The 14,003-nt window shown below is 36.6% G+C and overlaps 1 protein-coding gene across 1 annotated transcript in view; it reads right to left on the reverse strand.

Annotated features, from left to right (window-relative positions):
• Positions 1-1,665: 1,665 nt before the first annotated feature.
• RNF19A (ring finger protein 19A, RBR E3 ubiquitin protein ligase) overlaps positions 1,666-14,003 on the reverse strand; it is a 52,476-nt gene continuing 40,138 nt past the window's right edge. Inside the window, exons 5-10 of the mRNA XM_027591426.2 lie at positions 13,370-13,532; positions 10,279-10,393; positions 9,626-9,787; positions 6,250-6,463; positions 4,902-5,045; positions 1,666-3,832 (exon numbers count right to left, since the gene is read on the reverse strand). Of these exons, the coding sequence (XP_027447227.1) occupies positions 3,142-3,832; positions 4,902-5,045; positions 6,250-6,463; positions 9,626-9,787; positions 10,279-10,393; positions 13,370-13,532 (1,489 nt within the window). The 3' untranslated portion in view covers positions 1,666-3,141. The remainder of the gene's footprint in view (positions 3,833-4,901; positions 5,046-6,249; positions 6,464-9,625; positions 9,788-10,278; positions 10,394-13,369; positions 13,533-14,003) is intronic.

Raw genomic sequence — 14,003 nt, forward strand, 5'->3', positions numbered from 1 at the left:
GTATGTGTTTTCTATGTCTCTCTCCCCCAACTATAAGCCCATTGAAGCCAGGGTGTCTGTTTATTTGATACAATTCTGTGTATCTCCAAATCTACTTTGTTACTTTGTTGAATGAATAAACTGGCAGAAATCACAAAAATTCTGACTGGCGTATGATGTATAGTGATTAAATCTGAACTAAATTTAAAAACTGCAAACTCCCTTTCACTATTCATCTATTAAATGATGGCTACCAAAACACTCTAAATCTCCCCAAGTTTAAAATACTATTTTGAGCATTCAAAACTGACCAGTATGTAAAACACTGGCTTTTAGCAATGATACCTCATACTTTAATAAGGGAAAGAAATGAAACAAGCCCATAAAAAAGGGACCACATAAAACGTAGCCCTGAGAATCCTGATGACTCTGATTAGAAAGGCAAAATGATCAGAGGAACAGGAGTTTAGGTATTTTAATCATGTAGGAATTAATAGCTATGATGGTTTTCAACATGTTATTTTATCCTTTGGTGATCAAAATTGTATTTAACTAGATAATATGCTGTAGAAAATCTTACATATTTACAAATTAACGCAATTTTTGGTGAAAATAAGAGTGATGGATTGTGTGAATTTAACATAAAAGCTAACTAATTCAGTGCTCTGAAGATATGAATTTGTACATTCAAGAGAATCCAGTTAAAATGGTGGTCTACATAATGAACAGTAGGGTATACCATTTTAATCTTTGTATTCTCTCTCACTACTATGTGATTTTTTTCCCCCATAGACCTTAAAGAAAGCAAAGCAGAAAGGGTCTTTCAAAGATTGTGGTGAATTAAGGCCTGTCTTCAACCCTAGAGTATTCGCTTGTTCTAGTCTAGTCCTAGAGTTGAACTCCAGGGGAATTTAGCTTGGTCTTCAATTAATTCAAGTTTGAACGACTCCTGGGAGATGAAGGAACTTCTGAAGCCAGCTGAAAGGTTTAGACCACATTTTTTAAGCAAGACTGGGGTGCTACTGGTTGAGGGTACAACCAGAAGAGGAATGGGTAAACTGAATGCACTGACCTCCTACATGGCACCAATTTTGCTGTATTCCTCCAAAAATTATTTAGCTTTCCATTTAATCTTTGGCCTTTTACAGAAATGTCAAGTAGTCAACATATTCATACATATTACTTTCATTAAGTATTAACTATGTAACAGGAAATCAGAAAAATCACCAATGCATTTTATAGAGGCTATGAGGATAGAAAGCATTTAATTACAATTACTAGCTTAAATTTAAATGGCTCTAGTTTCATGATCTAATGTTGCCAGAGTAGAATCTCTTAGAACAGTCTTTTAAGATCTTTTTTTTCCTGTTAAAATGAGGACTTATTAATACTTCTCTTTTCACAATTTAATGATAGATTTATTTTCCAACCAATTCACTTTAAAAAATAAAATGTTGATGAATAAAGCAGCTTATTTCTGGAAGAAAGGCAGGTATTAGACATGAAGAAAGGATTCATTGTGTGTCAACAGTGTTGGTTGAGAAGTTCAGCAAATGCTTCCTTCTGGGCTGAGACCAGTATACAGAATCATCTCAATGGCCTGCAATATTTATAAGTAACTGCCATGTGGCAAATGAGTAATTTTGTTCTTATAAAAATACCTGCACACAAACCATAAGGCAGCAATACATTAGTATTTACATTTATTTAATGTATGCAGTTTACACACTCACTATTGAACAAAATTGGAATGCAAATATACAAATACCATAATAAGCATTATCAAATAAAATAACTGGCACTAGTGTTATAAGCATATTAATGGACCTGGTGAGAAAAAGTGGTGGAAGAAGACTGCAGCCCATGGCATTTTTCTTTTTATCAAAAGAAAACGCTCAGTAGCACCATAATGGTAATACTTAACAGAAACACATAAGATGGAACATTTCAACTGCTATCTTTGAGGTTAACCTGTTTTATTTAAGTGAATTATACAGGAAAGTAACAGTACAGGCAGTATTTTGGCCTTCTGTTTATGTCAGCTGAACACCTTCCACAAACAAAAGCAAAAGAAAATAAAGCCAGCCATACGTGGACCCCTCCTTAGTACTTGGTACAAACTCTGCACCGTGCTTTGATTTCATGATTGGAGAAGATACGCATGTGTTAAAACTGAGGTTATGTATTCACTAAAGCCTGAGTGTGTCTTTGGTAGGCTAATACTTTTTCAGCATTGTTATTATTATTCATATTTATGTTTATCTATCTTGTATTTGTCTACATAATCCAAGGTGGCTAGAGAGGACATAATGGAAAACAATATAGCAAAATCCTCAAACAACTAGGCCCTTAAGATCCAGTCTATTCCAAAGGCACCAAGAATCAATGAGGTGCAAACTTCCCCTTGGTGGAAGGTGACTTTTTTGTAATACTTACAAACTCATGGAATTTTCTTTTGTAGTTTTTATCTTATTTGATGCTGTCACTATACCTTTACATTTTGCTTCTAAGATGGCATCAACAATATACAAGATTATATAGAGTACCAGGTATTTCTATTTCAAAGTTGTGCAAAAACTGCCACAATCTTGCTCAGTGTCTAAGTATCCAAATGGTAGCAAATGGGCTGCATTAAGCTTCATATATCTACACTGCATATGAAGAAAAAAATGAAATTTATGCCGTTATGAATAGAAATGTTACAAAGAATATCATATACTGAGAGTAACCTGCAAGGTTCATTAAACAATATCCCTTAGTGGTTTCAATAAAATGTCACTAACCACTTATCCTTAAGCCTCAAGTTTTCTTCATGAGAATGTTTCTAACTGCATTAGTATTTTCTGTTGATTATAAATTAAGCCAAATTTCTATCTAAATACACAACTGTGTGCTTCAAGCAATGTTTTGTGGCAAACACAAAACATACTTCTCCTAAGAATTATTGTCCTTACAATAATGCACTTTTAAAGCCTTCATTTCATAGTTTGGTAATTAAGATCCACATGAAACACAATGCTTTGCTGAACACAGAAAATGTATCTGCATTAGATTATGTAACCCGGCATTTGCTGGTAACTTGAAACTTAAAGTAGTCACATGTAGTTCAACCAGCTCCAAACAAGGTTGTTCAGTGGTAATTAATTTGCAGCATTTATAGGCCTAAATTTCAGTCTGAATTGCAACTTTTAATTCCATTGTCTGATGTGAGTGGTTGTTGTTTGTTTCTTTTAGTGCATCACCAAAATATAAATCAACACTGGGTTTTATTCCATTGTTACCATGTTCTTCAGCAATATGATTCAACTGTGGAACTTCTGAACACGAAGCAGTTTTGGTAAGCACAGAAATGCTACACTGATGTGGGGAATTTTCCAGGCGATCGTTTTCTACCTCAGGAAGAATGTTAACAGTAGCAAAGCGGGCATGATAATCATTGGAACCATGACTACAAGAAGTTTTCATGCTTTCTAGGTCAGAACAACTAAATTCAGAAAAATGACTAGAGTGGGAATCGGCTACAGATGGCATACTGTCACTGAGGGATGGTGCCTCAAATTCACTTGAGTTCGTGCTTTGTTGTTCTAACAACTGTGCATCCATGTCCTCTCTGGTCTCATTTATCTTCATGTTACTCTTTTTCCTCAATTTACCACTTTTTGCTTTCTTTCCTGCTGTTGCTTCTTTGGACCACTTGGTGGCACCGGATTTACCTTCAGGCAAGCCACTGCATGAACCACTGGGATGACTTCGGGTGGCACTGCCATCCTCCACACTACTGCTTCCACTGTTGTGCCTGAATTTGGATGGCTTTGATTCAATATCTACTTGCACCTCCATACTGTTGCCTTCCCTGGAACAGGAGAGTAACAAATATAAATACATTTCTAACCTCCTTTTATCTTTATTGAAGTAACAGCAAAGGGAGAGGGATTTCTGTGTGAAAAATTCAAAGACTACATAAAAGCTACCAGAACAAATTAATGCAGGATATGTTCTATTAAAATATTACTTGAAATAAGAGGACTGTATTTTTTATTTTTTAAAGATTTTATTTATTTGACAGAGAGAGAGTGAGAGTGCGCACACAAGCAGGGGGAGGCGCAGAGAGAGAGGGAGAAGCAGACTCTCCTCTGAGCAGGGAGCCCCGACGCGGGGCTCCCTCCCAGGACCCCGGGATCATGACCTGAGCCGAAGGCAAAGGCTTAACTGACTGAGCCACCCAGGCGTCCGAGGACTGTATTTATAATAATGTTTCAATTTAAAAAATAATAGAAGTAGCTACATTTATTGCTTACGCTGTTCCAGGCACTGTTACCTTCTCCATTTTTTTTTATCAGAACAGCTTTATTGAAATATAATTTACATATCACAAAATTCACCTGTTTAAAGTGCACAATTCAATGGTTTTTATATAGTATATTCACAGAGTTGTGCAACTACCTCCCCCAACTAACTTCAGAACACTTTCATCATTCTCAAAAGAAACCCTGTATCCACTAGCAGTCTGTTGCCATCCTTTCTTGCCCCCAATCCCTGGTAAACATTAATCTACTTTCTGCCTCTCTGGATTTGCCTACTCTGGACATCTCATCACTTTCTTTTCCTGGAGAACCTAATAGTTGGCAACCATTATTTATGATAATTTTGCCTAATGATTGGAATAATTCTTTTAAAATTAATTTTAAGGGGGTGCCTGGGTGGCTCAGTCGGTTTAAGTGTCCAACTCTTGATTTCAGCTCAGGTCATGATCTCAGGGTTCTGGGATCAAGTCCTGCATTGAGAGTTGGCTTGGGATTCTCTCTCCCTCTCCCTCTGCCCCTCTCCTTGCTCGTGCTCTCTCTCTCTAAAATAAATAAATAAAATCTTTAAAAAATAAAAAAAATTAAATTAAAAAAATACTTTAACAGTTCTTTCCTTACTTGTCCAATGGGATGTAGGAATTCAGAATAGATCCTGCCATTGCTTTGGTGCTGGCATTATCACTAACTGTTCCCAAGCTGACTGTGCCAGATTCTCCACTTAGACTGTACCGTTCTTTCTGTACATCTGCTTGCACTTCCAACCTTAAAGAGCAGGGAGCAGATAAAAACTCAAATTACATATAATATCAGACTACTGTACTATGTATGTATCTTCAAATAATTCAGTCAAGACCCCTACTAGTAAGAAACTATTTTAGAAGCAACTATCAGCACATTTTTTTTAGTTTCCTTTTATTTGATTATTCAAATTCTACTGCACCACACTGAACAGTACCAGCCATCCAAATAAAATAGGAAAAATTAGCTGTTTGCCAAGTAAGGCAGTAAAAGAGTAACACAAAAAGGACATAAAGGATTTTAATTAAATATGCCTGCCATGTCTGAGTGTGAAACAAAATCTGAATATATTAAAAACCAGTCTACATGACAGATCAGTGGATCAAGACATCCTGAGCCTCTACATATTAAAAACGATCCTCTAAATTTAACACCTGATTCTTTTAAAAAAGACATAATAAACACTACTATAAGTTAAAAGAATTTGTGTTTAAAAGCATAAAAGCAAGGTACCTAAAAAAAAATAATGAAAAAATAAGAGCAAACTACCTAAAAATAAGATAAATATGACCAACTTATCTTTTAATTCATGCATACTCTCCGTTTTAAAAAAAAACAACAAAGCTAACTAACAGAAGTAAAGAATGGTGAATTAGAGAAGAAACAAAGGAAGACAAAAATGCTTTAATTTCTCCTACTTAATCTGTATGGCTGTTGATAAGAGACTTAGTGAGACCAAAATAAGCACTAACACATTAAAGGATTCCGGAGGACTAGACTACCCTGGCCTCAGCTCACGCACTCCCACACATCCTGACTCCACCTGCTCCCCCCAGGCCTCAGCCAGTGTCTCCTTTTCTAACATCTAGCACTGCCACTTTCAGAGGTAAGGTCCAGGCTTAAGCACTGCCTTTACTGTGTCCACCAAAGTAGCTCCAGCACTGATTCGTAACATCAAATCTGACAAATGCAGTGAAGAAATTAGTAGAATGATATGCCTTAGACTTGGTTTTTACCACACCATGGGTATATAATAGTATGACAGAAAATTCAAACGAGTAAAAATTTTACTGTTTACCACTAAATTTCATTGTTAATATTACTGTTTTCAGCCCTGACACAGGATTATACGTAATCATGATTACATAATTACATAATCTTCAAAATTCTCATCTAATAATTTGTAGTTAACAGAAGGCAAAAAGAAAACAGAGCACATTTTTCTTACCTGTTAAAACAGTTTACCATGGCACTTCCTGACAGACTCCCCGTTATACTGGCTCCAGCTAGGGCCATAGTACTAGCCGTCTCACTCAGGTTGTCTCGAATGGCTCCTATTCGATCCATGTGGCTTCCACTTGCACTCAAACTGCCAGTCAGACCACCAACACTTCCCTCCCCTATGCTAGGGTTGTGTCTTGCTTCTGCTACTGAAGTTGTGTCTAAATGCAAATATTTCAAAGAAATTAAGTAAGTGTGATTATTAATTTCCCTCTCCTTAAATTCCTCCATGATTTCAGATAGGACATTTTATTATACAACATGCACAGGAATAGAAAAGACATCAGGAGTCAGGAACACGTAACTATGGGGTAAGGGGAAAGGGAACTATCTCAGAGTGTAAAAAAGGATTAGAGACTGGCTTTCAGTATTAAATGGTCACCACGTTTTTACCGTAATAGCATTGTATGGTGAGAGATGGTAGCTACACTTGTGGTGAACATATCATAATGTAGAAACTTTTGAATCACTATGTTGAACACTTGAAATTAATGTAACACTGTGTGTCAACTATACTCATATTAAGAAAGAAAAAAAGAAATGGTACAATAGACCAAGAAGAAATGGGAGGAGAGAAGTGGTTTCCTCCTTTTGTTAAGACTAAAGATATTAGGATTTTTATATGCTAATGGAAACAAATAAAGATGGTGAAATCAAGCACCTACTATGTACCAGGTTTTTTCTTTTTTTTAAGATTTTATTTATTTGACATAGAGAGACACAGTGAGAGAGGGAACACAGCAGGGGGAGTGGGAGAGGGAGAAGTAGGCTTCCCGCTGAGCAGGGAGCCCGATGCGGGGCTCGATCCCAGGACCCTGGGTCATGACCTGAGCCAAAGGCAGCCGCTTGACTGAGCCACCCAGGCCCCCCAATACCTTTGCCTGGATCACAGTTTACACAGGTAGTCTTCGCTGTCTTTTATGAGGACACTGACGCCCGCCGTAATCTTGGATGAGGCTGTTCTATTTTCTTTTTTTTTTTAAGATTTTATTTATTTGACACAGAGAGAGTGACAGTGAGAGAGGGAACACAAGTAGGGAGAGTGGGAGAGGGAGAAGCAGGCTTCCCGCTGAGCAGGGAGCCCGATGCAGGGCTCGATCCCAGGACCCTGGGATCATGACCTGAGCTGAAGGCAGACGCTTAACCAACTGAGCCACCCAGGCGCCCTATGTTCCAGGTTTTAAAAATACAATAACAAAGAAGACATATATATATGTGTCTAGCCCTCACCCCTAAGAAACCAAGTAAAAACAAACAAACAAACAAAACAAGTTATTACAGACTGTGATAAGTGTTTCTAAGGAATCAAACTTTTACCGTCCATCTAAAATAAATTGGCTTGAAATCCTCAAAAAAAATGGTCACCACTTCTTTTAAAAATCCAGAAGATTTAGGAATTCTTTAAAAAATCTGACAGCTGAGGGGCGCCTGGGTGGCTGAGTCGTTAAGCGGTTGCCTTCGGCTCAGGTCATGATCCCAGGGTCCTGGGATCGAGCCCCGCATCGGGCTCCCTGCTTTGCAGGAAAGCCAGCTTCTCCCTCTCCCACTCCCCCTGCTTGTGTTCCCTCTCTCGCTATGTCTGTCAAATAAATAAAAATCTTAAAAAATAATAAAAATAAAAAAATAAAAAATCTGACGGTTGAAAGATTTAGCTGACTCTGGAGGAAAATTATGTGAGTTTTCAATAAAGGTTTAATTTAAAGAGATTATTCTCTAGATCAATAAAGTGGGCCAAAAATTGATTTCTAGATACGTTCTACAGATCCAATTGTCTACAAGCTATTACAAGATCTGATACCACTACATTCCATAAAATTATCTGGAGGAAGACTATTCCAGGCAGAGGGAACTTCAAGTTTAAAAGCCTAGAAGTGGAGTGTACTTGGCATCCTCAAAAACATCAAGGAGGGGTGGTATTAAATAGGAAAGTAAAAAGAGATGAGTTCAGAGATGCAACCCAGGACAGATCATGTGGGGCTGTATGGGCCATGATAAGGATTGTAGGCTTTTCCTTCAGTACAGTTGGAAGCACTAGCTCAGTACTCTGAGCATAAGAAAGACATGATCTGATTTATGTTTCAGAAGTATCACTACAGCTACACTGTGGAATAGTGAGCAGAAGACGAGAAGTTGATGGATCAGCTAAAGAGGCTATTACAATATTCCAAGAAAAAGGACAGTAGCTTGGACTAATGGAATAGCAGTGGAGAGGGTGAGAAATGGTTGGATTATGGCTAAATATTGAAGGAAGTACCAGAATTAGCTGTCAGATCAGATGTAGGGTAAGAAGGGAAAAGGAGGAATCACTGTAAGTGAAGATTTTTGGTCCAACCAACAGTAAGAATGGAGAGGCTACTTGATGAGGTGAGGATGATGGAGAGAACAGGTTTTAAAGGGAAGAGTTTGGTTACAGACAAGTTAACCTTGAAATTCTTGTTAGACATTTAAGTGTAGATTACCGAGGAGAATTAGATCTACAAATGTGAGGTTCAGAGGAGAGTTCTAACCTAGATACAAATTTATGAGTGGTCAGTCTACATATTATTTAATAGGGGAGATGACCCCAGGGAATGAGTGTAGATGAAGACTGAGAAGGAATGGCTAGGAGATACAATGAAATGAGAAATGGTTTCTCAAAAGATAAGAAAATGTTTCAAAAAGGAGGGCATAGTCTACCATGTCAAATGAACTGTTACATTAAGATGAAAACCAAGAGTTGACCATTAATTATCTAGTAACATGAAGGTCACTTGTAACTCTGCTTTGGTGGAGTGGTAGAGACAAAACCCTGGAGTGGTAGGGACCAAATCTGATTAGAGTGGGTTCAAGAGAGAATGGGAGGTAAGAAAGTGGATATTATCTTTGCACATCTGCCTGATTATTTCCTGAAGACAAATTTCTATAAGAAATTTCTATGAGGGCCTTTTCATTCTACAGGTATTGTTCTAATTCATATTTCTTTGAATAACATTGCATTAAAGATACTCTCTATTCACTGACCATCTGTATTTCTTCTTTTATGAACTACCTTTCTCTTCATATCCTGTTCTTACCAATTTGTATTGTTTTAGGCAAAATTTAAGATTAAAAGCATGGAATTTCTAAGACATTACATTCCCAGTGTAGGTTAGGTATCTAGAACTCTTTTACCCTCTTTCATCCATTCACCTTTCCCAGGCAATTCATTTCACTGATGTACATCGGGATGAATGTTACTAGGCCGAGTGAAAGGAGGGCAGTGGAAATTCTAATTTGCATGTTATCTATTTTCCCAACTTAAACTATTAGTAAGTACATCTTCTTCCTTTGCTTAAAAGACTTACCTACAGCTGTGTTAGTTCCACCAACATTTATATCATTTTCATCATCAAATTCAATCCTGACTCCTTTTCCATTGCCTGCTGAGACTCCACAACCTCCACTTCGACAGAGAGAAATTGGAACAACGCCATAGACATAGGCTAACATAATAGGAACACCAATACCTAAAGAGGAATTAAATTAGTAATTTTAAGTTAAAAAATAAATCACAGAAATATGAGTTCTTAGAAAGCCTTTTCAAGAGAAAGTGTACCGGAAAAAGTGCTGTTGTTCTCCAACCCTTGCCCAAAGTAGATTTTCCTAACTGTTGAGAGACACAAACAAATTCAAAACTTCTAAACTTTCAGGTGACACACATGAGAAAAAAAAGATGTAAACCTTTTTGTTTTTAAGCGCCAAGGCTCTATACCGTATGAGGTGAGGGTGGGTATCAGCCAATAAGAATTTACCAATTAGTCTAACTCTAGGCTCTTGAGTCTATAATACTTTTAACCAATACAGTTACTCAATGAGAGGCTTTCTGTAGGCTCAAACTGTCCTTAAATAAGTAACTCTCTTATCTTCTACAATATAATGCTTTGTCTTTAAAAACCCTTCCACAAAACTTAAATTCTATAAAATTTGAGGTAATCAGTATTTTTAAGCATTTTCTTACCTACAGTTACTGCAGCTACAACTGGAGATACTATTACAGACAATGTTACACCACCTGTTATAGCCAAATTCCGTTTGTGCTTTGAAACGTCTTTGCCTTCATATCGATTGTGAATCTTGAATTAAAAATAAAAATGGGGTGGGGGTTTAAAGAAAAAACACATTACATATTTAATTTAAATGAAATAGACCTACATTTGCTAGTAATTTAAAGTGATTTCTTTTATAATTTCATTCACTTAAGTGTCCTAATTCAAGATGATCATTTTATTGTTCTTAAACCATATTCTTACACATAATTTAGTACTTATTAATAATTTGCTTAAATAAGACAGTGATTTAATAGATTTTACTTCGTGTTTACTTTTAAACAGTCTTCAAGAATAGTAAAATTATGTTTTGAGCAAAGAAGGAATTAAGAATATTATTTTCAACATAGTCATGGGTTAGATGTTTGACTAAGAGGATTACTTCTAAGAAATTTAGCATTCCACAGGTTTCTTTCTAAATAAGCATCCCTAGCGGCGCCTGGGTGGCTCAGTCGGTTAAGTGTCTGCCTTTGGCTCAGGTCACGGTCCCAGGGTCCTGGGTTTGAGCCCTGCACTGGGCTCCTTGCTCAGTGGGGAACCTGCTTCTCCCTCTCCTCCCTGCTTGTACTCTAACTCTGTCTCTCTCAAATAAATAAATAAAATCTTTAAATAAGCAAGTATCTCTAAGTGGTAAAAGTTGGCTTCTAGGGAAGACTGCCACACTTTTTTTTTTGATTGACCCTAACAATCAGTACTAATAAGCAAACATAAGTCAATTTTTTTTCTCAGATCCTTTTTTATAAAGAAAAATATCAAATGATTCAGAATCCTGGGGTCTCATTTATAGCTCAAAGTAAGAGGCAGAAAGAAGAAAAAAAAAAAAAGAGACACGAATGCTGCCAGAGGACAGGAGTTAGATCTACTTAGCATCTTTGTACAGTATAGGTGTTAATAAATAGAATTTAATACCACACTGGAAGTAGCTTGTGAGATATATCAACTTCAAGAAACAGCCCAGTATCTTTGGTCTCATGGTTTGCAAGGGCTTAAGCTCATAAAGTACATTTCCCTTCTGTTTCAAGACATATTCAAAACAGCCCTCAAAGGTGTACAGATAGTCTCTAAAATAAAATACTTGAGTTATAAACAATGTTACAGGTGAGGTTTAATAAGATTATTATGATAATGATGTAGTTATAATGAGTCTTGTGGGACATATGAAACAGTGAGAGAGCTGGGGTGGGGAGGTGGGCGAAGCCTGCATGGGACAAGCAGCATTCATCTTTCCTAGTCAGAACCCTGCCAGCACTGACTGTACGTGCCTAGGGATGGGCCTCCATACTTCCTGAAATAGTCCATGCAGGCAGAAATGGCAGAGCCTCCCAAGGCCTCTTTCACTATCCTTCAGTACTACAGCTAATTCTTGCTCCTCTCCCCACTACCATTCCTGAAAAACTTAGCAATAAAGCAGAGAAAAGCCAAAGCTGAAAAACTGACAGAGTAGACAGGAATCTTCCAGAAAATTTTGCATCCTTAAGCACCAATGTTCAATTACAGTGATCACAACATTCTATTTCTGGTTCAAGTTAATTTTGTCTCTTCTACTGTTTTGTGCCACATTTTCTATTTGTTATTGTAAATAAAGACTAAGCTTTTAGATACTTTATCAACTTAATGCATTTTCCTGGGCTGGTTTATAACCCTAAACACCACAGAGAGCATTGTTTCAATGGAAAACTAATTCATTGACTTGCAACCCTTTGGGTATATGTTTGAAAAAAGGAGACTTGTAACTGCACCTAAGACATGAACAAAGAGGTAAATAATCTCTCCTCTATAAATTATTTGTAGGTGTGTGCAGTACAACAGTCTCTCCTTCCCTTCTACTTCTAAGTATCTGAATAAACAGTTCTGTTTTTAGCAAAGTCTTGCTTTGGATAACTACATGAAAGATTATATAATCAGCTACTATGTTTGGGACCTTAAACAAGTTTAGCTAATTAAAACCTTCTGAAATAAACATTTGGCTCATAAGTATCCATGTTTATCCTTGGTCCTAAAGCTAATTTAAAAAAAATAGTATGTACTGGGGCGCCTGGGTGGCTCAGCTGGTTAAGCACCTGCCTTCAGCTCAGGTCATGATCCTGGAGTCCCGGGATCGAGTCCCGCATGGGGCTCCCTGCTCAGCGGGAAGTCTGCTTCTCCCTCCCCCACTCCCCCTTCTCATGTACTCTCTCTCTCAAATAAATAAACAAATCTTAAAAAAAAAAAAGTATGTATTGTTATTTTTCTGATTATAAAAGTAATATATGCTGAATATTAAAAAATGGGGCTGTTATATGGAAGAGGATTAGCCTCCTCTTCAGTTTAGTCCCAAAAGTCATAACCGGAATTTAATGAAACACCCAGGCACCCTTAATTTCTAAAGTTACTTCTCAATTCTGAGATTCCATTAATGTAGACAGCAGCAGACTTCTTAGTGACTTCATAAATTATCCCTTTAACCTTTCAAAAAAGAATCATTGCCTAGCTAACGAAGTATAATTCATCACTCATAAGCCAGGGGTAATTATTGGTGTTTGGACTTACACAAGACTGTTAAAATCTACAGAACAGCATATTTACTAATAGCAGTAATCTAAGAAAATAAAACCTTTGAACTAAAGTTGAAAATAATTCAGGAACTGGCTATTTATTCTTCACCCTGAGGGCATGTGTTATGTAGCTATTAACTTTTTATAGACCTAAATTTACAAGGATATACCCATGAGAAAAACATCAGGTGTGTCCTTCAATACTTTATACTTAAAGTCACAAAGGAAATGTACTAAAGTTTTCGGATTCAGGTAATTTTAAAGCAAGTCTACTTTTTATGTATACATACAAGTCTGCCAAACACCGAAAATTTAATATCTTATAAAAAAATAAAAGTTTTATACTGAAGATACTAAAATCTGTCTTTCAAGACAAATAAAAAAAAAAAAAAACAAAAGAAAAATCATCAGTCTTAAACCTGAAGGTTTAGAATAAGATAATGAACTGGTAAGGAATTAAGCATTTTACCTTACGGCCCACATATACAGGAATGCCAATAATCATTGCAGGGATAGCAATGCCAGCTATCAAAGCAATTCCTACGGGAGCACCAACAAGCGTTCCCAGCTGCCACAGTATCTTCTTCTTTCGGCTCCAGGGCTTCTTCCCCCAAAAAGTACATCCTGATGGACTAATGGAAAAGATTATAACTGTTCCTGCTGTAAAACATAGTATCAACAAATGACTATAATACATTAAAGCAATGACTCTAAAAGAAGAATTCTCATACTCAGAAATGAGGTTTTTTTCTTTTCTTTGAATTCTGAGTTCACTAAAAGCCAAAAAAAATCAATATAAGAACCACCATCAGTTATTTTAAAAGGAAACCAATAACTAGAATTCAGGTTAAATATTTATCACTAGTCCTTCATTATCCTGAAAATGTTAGGTTAGTTTTTGAAGAGCAAATTAATGCAAAACATGCTTATTTTTTAGGCATACAATTATCTGATTATATCAAACTCACTTTGTGGACTGAGGGAATTTATATTTAAGAAAATTAAATGGAAATATTTATGACCTAGCATAATTACGTGGGGGTATAAAATACTAGCTTCTAGTTTAACAAAACAAACAAAGAAAGAAATCTATACTTCCTATT

This window comes from Zalophus californianus, chromosome 4 (assembly GCF_009762305.2).
Source record: "Zalophus californianus isolate mZalCal1 chromosome 4, mZalCal1.pri.v2, whole genome shotgun sequence".
Lineage (NCBI taxonomy): Eukaryota > Metazoa > Chordata > Mammalia > Carnivora > Otariidae > Zalophus > Zalophus californianus.